At 37.7% G+C, this 9945-nt stretch overlaps 2 protein-coding genes across 2 annotated transcripts; both read right to left on the reverse strand.

The window, feature by feature from the left end:
* Positions 1–789: 789 nt before the first annotated feature.
* On the reverse strand, positions 790–4202 carry LOC109004541. The gene is made up of 3 exons (XM_018983116.2): positions 3166–4202; positions 2289–2312; positions 790–1323 (listed from the first exon to the last, which is right to left on the reverse strand). The coding sequence occupies exons 1-3, from the start codon at positions 3359–3361 to the stop codon at positions 1007–1009; spliced, it is 537 nt and encodes a 178-aa protein (XP_018838661.1). The 5' UTR covers positions 3362–4202; the 3' UTR covers positions 790–1006.
* Positions 4203–4854: 652 nt separating this feature from the next.
* On the reverse strand, positions 4855–7168 carry LOC109004540 (phosphoglycerate mutase-like protein AT74H). The gene is made up of 2 exons (XM_018983115.2): positions 6533–7168; positions 4855–5605 (listed from the first exon to the last, which is right to left on the reverse strand). The coding sequence occupies exons 1-2, from the start codon at positions 7008–7010 to the stop codon at positions 5169–5171; spliced, it is 915 nt and encodes a 304-aa protein (XP_018838660.2). The 5' UTR covers positions 7011–7168; the 3' UTR covers positions 4855–5168.
* Between the last annotated feature and the right edge of the window lie 2777 nt (positions 7169–9945).

Consider the following 9945-nt stretch of genomic DNA (forward strand, 5'->3'; position numbering starts at 1 on the left):
AAACCTAAGATTGCAAGCTAATGTAGATAATATGTTGTCTACGTCGTTGATATGACAGAAATTGATTTGTAAAAAAATTAATTTTCAACGGCATGAATTGTGTGTTCTCCATGCTGATATGGAAGTAGAATTATTATTCCTTTCAAAATATGTGATGACTGCTAATAAGGTGGCTACGGAGTACCTTGAATTGTGATACAAGTCAGTTGCAAAATCGATTGTAAAATAGTTCTATTTTGTACTATTTGATTTCTCATAATACAAACTTACAATAACTGCGCAATAGCTTAACTTCCAAGTTTCACAAGCAAATCTTGAAAAGCTATATTTTCTCAGGAATTGGCAATTTCTTCTTAGAGAATAACTATAATTATACTGCTACTAGCTGTCCCTGAGTAAAATATCGAATATCATATACACATAGTGGTGTACCTATGCGGCACATCCACTGTGACTTCAAGCATATGTGTGGCCTTCCCAAACTGTTAGTGACATCTAAATAAACATCCCTTCGTTGTATTAGAAGAACAACCGAAGTTTTATCTTGAAAAGTCAAAAAAGAAGAGCATATTTACTGCTGTTGGTGTTATCTTCCCTTTCCTATAGGGCACTCTGCACCACCAAGTTTGGATATACCAAGCTCCTGGTAGTAGTATGGTATTTATTCCCTTGGCCCTTTGTCGGCAAAAAAGCAGCCTTATATAGTTATATTCACTGAATAAGGAACTTTGCAGGCCTCTTAACTTCAATAATTATCAGAGACCAATGCAAGAGAAGTTGGATAAATGATAAAATCTAAAAGCATTGATTCATTTGATTCATTTCATTTCCTTTTCTGTTGAAGGTGGCCTGACAATGTTTCATTCTTAGAGATAAGACCGCTAGGAGGGCAAATATTAGTAATGTATCTATATTCACAAGAGATGCCTTCAAGCATTAGTTGTACAATCTATGTCACAACCAATAACCTAACATTCTAGCATACAAGAAAGCATTATAACTAAATTCATGAATATATTCTTCTGTTAACCTTCCACCCAAGTTCACGAGCTCGTTTCTCCCACAAGGCTGAAAGCTTAAGCTCCTCCGCAAGTTCTCTTTCAGCCCTCTCCCTTCCTTCCTCGCAAGTTTCCACTCCAACACTGCACTTTTCTGCCTCCTTTTGATAGTGGGAAAAGATTTTCCTAGCATCTGATAGTAATGCTTTGGTGTGTTGCATGGAATCATTGGCAACAGCTTTCTGTAAACTTAGCTCCTCTGACAGTAAAGCTAAAAAATCCTTCCCCATTTCCTCATTCATATTGGGATCGCCTTGACCACAGTCTACACATGGAGAAGAAAATGATTGGACATAGTAATCACAAGAGAACTTTCTAAATGGTCATATTGGAAATGGACTTGTACTTTCTTTGACAGCAATTCAGAAAGTCTGTAGTGGTTTTGCAAGAGAACTGTGGTAAAAAAAGGACATGCATCCAACAAATGTGTAAATGATGCTGTGAGCATTTTTTTTTTCTTGATTTATCCACATATGTCAAAAGCTGGGCTTTTCAGGCTCCTTGCCACACTCTTGCAGTTGACCTCTCCTTGTCTCATGGAACAATGAAGCCTTCTTACCGAATTCACTTTTTCAATAACAGATCATAAAATTTATACTGATACATAAAAGAAACTAAGCAACTAAATATTCTATTCCAAAAAAAAATGTCCATTTTAATATCAAAGTGTTTCTGAAAGGCAAGCTACTGTCTCTAACTTCCCATCATTTTATATCCAAATCTGGAAAAGGCATTGCCATCCAGAGGATTAGGGAGGGCTGGTTTACTTTAGCATGCTAAAATACTGAAGATAAAGATCACGAGTATCTATTACAGTACTTTAAAAACATTATTATCAATTCAAATACCTACATGACCATATTTTTAGTAAAGTTTGTCCTTAAACATTTCTGTATAGGGGAAATATTAAAGTCATAGTATGCTTCAAACTGCCAAAAAATGAAGCAATAGCAGCTCTTAATAACTGTCTCCAGTTAGGTATAGTGTAAATCCCCTTCTTTCTACACGTGCAGATGTTCGTGAAACAAATCAAAGAAAACTTTCATATCCTTTTGGATAAAGGTTCATCAGACCCTATTCCAGGAAGCACTAAGTAAGATCCCACTAGATGCAAGAGTGAACTGTTAACAAGTTGAGGTCCTAACTGCCAGAGCCACTTGATCCCATCCCAATGGAGAGCTCGCAATAACAATTAATAACAAAAAACATAAATAAGACGCATGAACTGACCTGGAAATGAGCTGTTGAAGATTCCTGCAAGAAGGATAAATAAAAAACTAACATATTAAAATAAATAAAAATAAGATACCACTAATATGAGAAAATTAAAAGATAGACTCAGAAAAACAATGATGAAGTTTAAAAAGTTATTTACTGACTTAACAGTCAAGTGGTCACCTATATCCCTTATCCTGAACTTGTAAAATGTTTATGTCCCCTCATTCATTCAAGAAAACCCAGGATAGAAAAACCAACTTCAGTTCAAGTAGAATGTGTACCATCATCCAGTGAGACCATAAGTAAATGAGATCTCAGTATTACAATCCCCATTTCCTGCCTTACAGTCACACAGAAGTTAAACAGGATAGATCGGTAGAAATTTCACTCTCCCAAGCAGCCCCTAGCTTAATCGTAGGGGCTGGCTAAAAGAAGAAGGATGACTAGCTCCAAAAAATCAATTAGCAGACCAACCTGTAAGCAGTCCCCTCAATAATCTGTTCCTCAAAAGTTGTAAATCTTAATCTGGACTTCATTACATCTTTATCTAAATAGGAAATCATTTTAACAAAGCTACATTCTCCAGATTTTAACAAAAGAATAAATTAACAATATTATTATACAAGATTAAAAAAACTTTCTATGACTAATTGGAATCAAGAATTAAAAATAATAAAATTCTAAGACCGAATTCATCCATCACTCAGCAAACTGAATCATCCTAGGCATTACTACCAAGGAGCATTAGTTATTATGCCAACAAGAGAACGTGATCCAAAGCAATTGTATACTAAATTCCCAGAGTCAGACAGAGGAGTCAGACTTAAATATGCAGATTGACCAATGTTTCTTTATTTAGAATGCTAAAGGAATGAAAGCTGAACCTCACCTAAAGGTATGGAGAGGAAATCCTCTGAAGAACAATCACAAACACATGAAGGACATGAAACTTGAGCAGTTGAATTCCCTGTCAAGCGCCGTAACATGGATGGCCCAACTGTGAAGCCAACCAAACTCACCCCCACCAAAACCAACACCAACCTCAAAACACCAGCATAGAGTCCTTGGTCTGGTGGATAAGCCATCTACTCCCCACAAAAAACAAATTCCTAAGGCGATTTGGTGCCAAAATTCTTAAGAAAAAAACCAAAGATCAATTACCAAACACCATTTCAAGATCTAGTCCATGAAGTGAAAATCTGGATGACTCAATCTTTGGTGTCCATGAGGAGCGTATGAATGTTACAGCGAAAAATGAAGAGTGCCCAGATTGGAAACTAGATAAAAATTGCAGGATCTGGGTCTCACACTTTTACGACATAATCATTAAATCACCTGGGTGTCTTCTAGAAGTGTGTGTGAACTCTTTAGCAGGAAATAGAAAATACCCAAGAATATATATATATATATATATATATATATTATATATCAGGCACCTACTTGAAGATCCCGGTCGTACACTCAGAACTTGACTGAAACCCAATGATTGAAGGACTCTAACTTCATTTAGGACTTCATGTGTCAGTGTGAGTGGAAGACAATATCTTGCTTTCTTTTTCTTTTTTTGCAGGGAAAATAAAGGAGGCCCAGATCCCGGGAAAGTGTAAAGAAGAGATTTATTGGATTCGCAAAATGCAGGTAGATTTGCAGCGATAGAGAGGAAAAAAGAGAGAGATTCGGTTAGCTGTTTGGGTCCTTGATCATCGTGTTCGTTTGGGAACGGGAAAAACTTTCTATTGCGTGAAGATTTTGCATTAGCCTGTAGTATCCGATGGCGCCCTCTGATTGGACTAGAATTGGCCTATGTTGGCACATGGCCTCTCTGTCTCTGTGTCTCTTTTTCAAATGGACTACATTTTTTCAAAGCCTCAGAAGTCGGTACGTACAAAGCAAACAGATGGTTGCCACAAATTAAAGCAGATAACCATCCTTATCAAATTTGATTGAAAACCTCGCAAGAGCAAGTCTTAGATATTATATGCCAGTCTAAACAGTAGTTCCCAACTTGCCAATTTCAAGCGAAAAGGTGTTCCCCTGCAATGGGCGTAAGTTGGGGACGCTTTTCAACCTAAGAACGAGATCACTCTTCGGTTCTGCTCGTTGCCAACAAGTCAACAACTTTCCAAGCTTGGATATGTCGTTTTTGGCTTGTTTGCACACCCAAAAAAAGTTGTCATTTCCCATTTGAAATTGCAGAAGAGGGTAATGCCAAAATTTTGTAAAACTTGAGCATGAAGAGCAGTCACGAAATCGTTAGTTTAGTTAGTTAGCATTGGAGTTCAGGACATAAGCCTTTAATACCCAATTCAATCATTGCTTGTACTAAAAACTTAAGTGATGACCAAAGAAGGTTGTGCATTCAATGATTCGAAGACTTCACATTATGCACAAAAGGGTTTCTGGGATGCAACTTCTCGTCCTCTCAAAAGAACACTAGAACTTGTAAGATGAGACAGAAATTCCCTGTCAAGCACAAAGTTATCCTGCCTTGTAAAGAACTTCGAAGATCAACTAGTTGTATGATCCGTACAGAATAGTTTTATGTATTCGGAGGCAGCAAGTTTACTGAGAACAACACTAGAGTCAAATTTGAATGCTTACAATATCCACGAGTATGAATGCTTACAAGTTAAAATATCAAAACTGCTGCCTCTGTTTTTTTCAATCCCCAACGTGGAAGCCAAGGGTTAAAACAGCAGTTCAAGAGTTTCTAACCGATTGTCATCTTCCCTATTCTCAAATTAGAAGCCAAACTGATGATTTTTACAATATGACTAGACAACCAAACCAGCCTTTAAAATTCCCTTTTCTAATATTTGATTCACCATGCAAAAACAGCAACGAAGTGAATAAAAAAAATAAAAATGATCTCCAAATCAAATGCTGGATAACCTATGCGCAAATACTTGAAGCATCACTTGGAGTTTTGTCATCACTGTCTTCATATTCATTGTCATCAGAGTCAGCTAGATGGTCAAAAAAAGTATCAAGATAGCAGGGACAATTGTCGTTCGAAGCACCCCTGTTACCATGGGCTCGCCATTTTTGGTCAGCTATCATCTCAGAATCCAGTCCCCATTCTCTCATCTCCTCCTCTGTGTGATGGATTGCTAGGCTGTATTCTCCACCATTTCCTAACTCCAGCACTCGGAATTCACAGTTCCCAGGATTGTTTAAGAGCTCAAATTGCTCAACCGTCCACTTGAACCACTTCATGAGGAAGACACGTGAGGTTAGCCCGTGTGATACAATTACGAGACTCAAGTCATGGGAATGGTCATGGTGAAGCCTGTTCATTTCTATGTCCCTCCACAGAGATTCAAGGAAATCTGCAAGATTCAAAGTTATCTCTTCATTATTTTCATTTCAATCACATAAAATTTTGAAAATAAATTCCATTTTTTGGGCTATACTTTCAAATGACAGACTCCACAATCCCCAACTACAATCATAATAGAGGAATAATTCATGCATTTGCATTTCCCTCTTACTGGAAGAAACTTGAACATATCTATCCTTAAAAATCAGATTATTAATAGAATCGGGAGGTTTACAAGACATGGTCGATTTGCAGGTTGTACTTCGCACATGCAAATCATAATTCCTTCCTAAGAAATCGAAGTAGTTATGATTTGACTCTCCTTTGTGAGGCTCAAGGTTAATTAGCTTATACACCAAATGAAAAACCCCAGTATGTATATACACAAGCACAATGGGCAAAATATGTTCTGAATGTGGAAATGGCACTTTAGCATAAGGAACCTTCTTACTACAACATGCACAAGCAACCACCCTCTCCAAATTACAGTTTGATTTGGGGAGAACGATATCAAGATGTGAGTCACACTAACAATAAAGATAGGAGTGCCACAAGCATGCTTGGTGCCGTGCATACTAACTTCCAGTAACGAGCAGCTAGAAACTTAGTTGACTGAATTCGTTACCATATCTGGTGTTGCTTGTGGTAAACACATCTCCCAAGTGAGAATTGATTAATGCAGAAGTGCATTAAAAGGGACCAGTGTCTCACACAGATTCGAAATCAATAGGTATTATATGAAGATTGGCCAGTCAACTTCTGATTCAAAGTTTTGGGTTTGAACCACAATTTCTGGACAAGCCTCTAGCATCCTAAGATACTTCTAATCCACTATTCCAGACTCACGGTCAGTTCCTTGAATTAGCTCCTAATAAGGTTTAAGCCCAAAACAATAACAATTATAGGAAGAAGAAGAAGAAGAAGAAAAGCACATAACTGGAAACGCGGTCGAAGACATCGGCGGCGGACTCGCCCTCGGGGAAGCGATAGAAGAACCTGCCGTACCTTTCCCGAGTCTCTTTGATCACTTTCATCCCCTCCTCCACTTGGAAGTTTCCAAAATCCTGCTCTCGGACACGACATTCCTCTCGGACCCCGAGGACCCGGCGCTTGGAGAAAGAGCGGCAGATCTCCTGGAGCGTGGATCGGGTGCGGAGGTAGGGGGAGACGTAGAAATAGAGGCGCCAGTGGGAAGAGGAGGAGGATCTGGAGATGAGGTGACGTAAGTTGGTTCCGGCGAGGCGAGCCTGGGCGAGGCCGGCCGGGGTAAGCGGGATTTGTGGGTCGGGAATCTTGGTGTAAGCGGAGGTGTCGAGGTTTCCAGCAGATTCGCCATGGCGAAGCAAGATTATGCGCTTGGGGAGGAGCAGTGGCTGCTTCTTGTGGTTGTGTTGCTGATAATGTTGGTCCGACATCTCTGAGAATGAAAAATCCTTTCAATCCAAGATTTGAGTGTTTGCTGGTTATGGCTTTCTTTAGCAGAGGAGTGACAGTGATGGGTATGTATTTGGGTATTTTACATGCATCTCTCGTTCCTATATATAGAAGGACTTGAACAACAGCAACCAGCTCCGATGATACAAGATCTAAAAGTAAATTTCATGTAGACTTTAAGGGGAAAAGGTAGATATGAATGGAAAGAGAAGTGTCATGTGTATAGAAATTTTAGGCAATTAAATTTATAAATTGACATAATTTAATTTGATTTATCTGTAAAAAAAAAATTTATTATAAAATAAATCTGACATATTATATTAAAAAAAATTATTCTCATTAGTTATTATTCTATCACCTCACATCTCATGAAAAATACCTCTACACCCTATGAAAAACACTCCCACGTCTTATGAAAAATTATAGATGTAGGGTCTAAAAATAAATAGTGACTGATGCATAGTATTCATCTATATTAAAACATATTAATTTGTAAATATTTTTATATAAGATTTGTATGCAAATAAAACTATTTCTATTAACAAAAAGATGGTATATATGAAAAATTATTCTCATCAATCACTATTTATAGTTTCGCACTTTACATCTTATAAAAAAAATCTATACATCTTATAAAAAAAATTATAAATATAAAGTGTGAGAATGAATAATAGCTAATACATAATAAATCCTTTGGTACATTTTCCATTGCACCAAAGTTAGAGTTCGTGGTACAAGCTTGAAGGTTTGCTTAAAGTAGTACTATTTTGACGGGAGACTAATAAAAAGAACTTCCTCTTTCTTTTTATTTTTATTTTTTATTTTTTGGGTACTTTTTCCATTCAAAGGAAGGTGATGAGGTATCTATATGGATGTACGTGGGTTCTATCTTTTTAGAAGGCCATGCACAAAGAGATGAAGGAAATCTGATTCCTTTCACTCGGTTTCCAACATTTTCCTAATTTAGAATATGTATGGTCGTTGCTTGGACCATGTTGTAATTCTTTCTTCTGAATGTTCCATGTTATCTTCATCTTTTTCTAAGGCGCCATATATAGAACTAGAATCTCATTATAAACATAAGTTCCACGTTTTTTGAGCTATTCAATATTGAAGTTTAATGAAGATAAGGCCGTATAGTAGATCACGATTTACATCATGGGCAGCAGATAGACCCCCGGCCCCATGCATGCCAATTAAGGACTTAAAACATCGAAACTTGAAGTCTAGAAAAGTTGAAGGTCAAAGTGCCAGAATGAAACAGGAAGATAAGGCTGAGCCGACTATGCTTTTCATTTAGAGTGGAAGATGATGACGACGACGATGAGAATGGTTTGGTTATGGCCGTAGCCATATAAATATGGTATATTTTTCTCAAGACAAAGCCCCTTCATACACGCAATCATTTACGGATCAATGCATGCATGCACCCATATCTCATGAACAGCTCCCTGCATTCATCGAGAAGATCATTAATGCATGATCTTGGATATTCTTATTCTGCCTATATATCAAGTAAATATAAGTAAATATATAGCTGGTAGGGTCGATTTGTGAACAATTTTTGTAACTTCCAGCTTCTCTTTCTATTTTGTACGTTGAAAATAAGTTAGATTGGCTGATCACATCGTTAAAACATATCGAGGCAAAAGGAGAGTCGATCGATCGGCAGGTCCCAATTCTTCGTTCATGATCTGCACACTACTTTTGATTAATTGCTTTAAGTTTTTCTATGTTGCTTAGATCTACCCCTTTCTAGACTTCATTACCACACGTCCGCCGCCACCAGCTAATGCCAACGCTACTGATCCACTCCCCATCGTCTCAAACTGGCACATGGGCCACATGCATCAGTGGCCGTGGTCTCATGCACTGCATTAATAGATCCTCGCCGTTACAAGAAAACGGTTTATTTACTATCAGTTATTTTTTATTAAAATGATTATTTTATATTAAAATAAATATATTATCATCGGAAATAGTTCTTTTCTTCGTAAATAACTCGTCACAAATATTTACTTTTCTTATAACGTTCTAATCTCTTACCAACCCTACAATATCCCTCCATACCCTTTCCTCCCCGTGAGTAGCAATTATGCTATATATATATTTTGTGTGTTTGTGTAGGTGTTTGAAGGTTCGATTTATTATTGTTTTCGGAATGCCCAGCTTTATCATTGCTTTCCTCAAAGTCTATTGGTGGTTTGTTTTGGGAACAGTTTAATTTGGCTTCTGGTTTGTGAGAGGAAGTTAAAGTTAGGACAATCATAGAAGGAGGTGATTGGAATTGGCCTAGTGGGTCCTTTAAAAGGTAAGTTCTCCTATTAGAGAGGGTCATTTGGCTGAATGCTCCTAGTGGTAAGTTCTCTATCAAGCTTGCTTGTGATGGTATTCAGTCTCGCGGCCCTGTTGTGAATTGGCATATCTAGTGCAGCTGGTTTAAGAATTCCTAAAGAAAGAGCCCTTGTGCCATCCAGCTCACCCAACTACAAAGAGAACAAAGCCTATATAGCGTTACTAGGCAAGAAGAGCTAATAGCTAATATATGACAACCCCGATGGAAAAAGAAAAAAGAAAATAAATCCTTAGTTAAAAGGTAAGAACCTCCGAGGCAAAGTACAAGACTTCAAATTAAGCCATTTCCGCATTAAGGGGAGTGGAGCCAATGAGATTTATTGAATGATAATGAAGCTTTCCCTTCTGTCTATTTGGCGAAAGCCGACTTTGGGCGTTCAAAGTGTTGTTTCCAACCGTACTTTTCTTTTTTTCCCCTATTATGGTAATCGAATTGGCTGAACTACCCCATGTGAGAAAACCATTCAAGTTTTTTAACTTTTGGGCGGATCACCCCAATTTCTTACAAGCAAATTTCTTACAAGCAGTGGAAGAAGTCTAGATGGAAGATGTGTTTGGAAC

This window comes from Juglans regia, chromosome 8 (assembly GCF_001411555.2).
Source record: "Juglans regia cultivar Chandler chromosome 8, Walnut 2.0, whole genome shotgun sequence".
Classification (NCBI taxonomy): domain Eukaryota; kingdom Viridiplantae; phylum Streptophyta; class Magnoliopsida; order Fagales; family Juglandaceae; genus Juglans; species Juglans regia.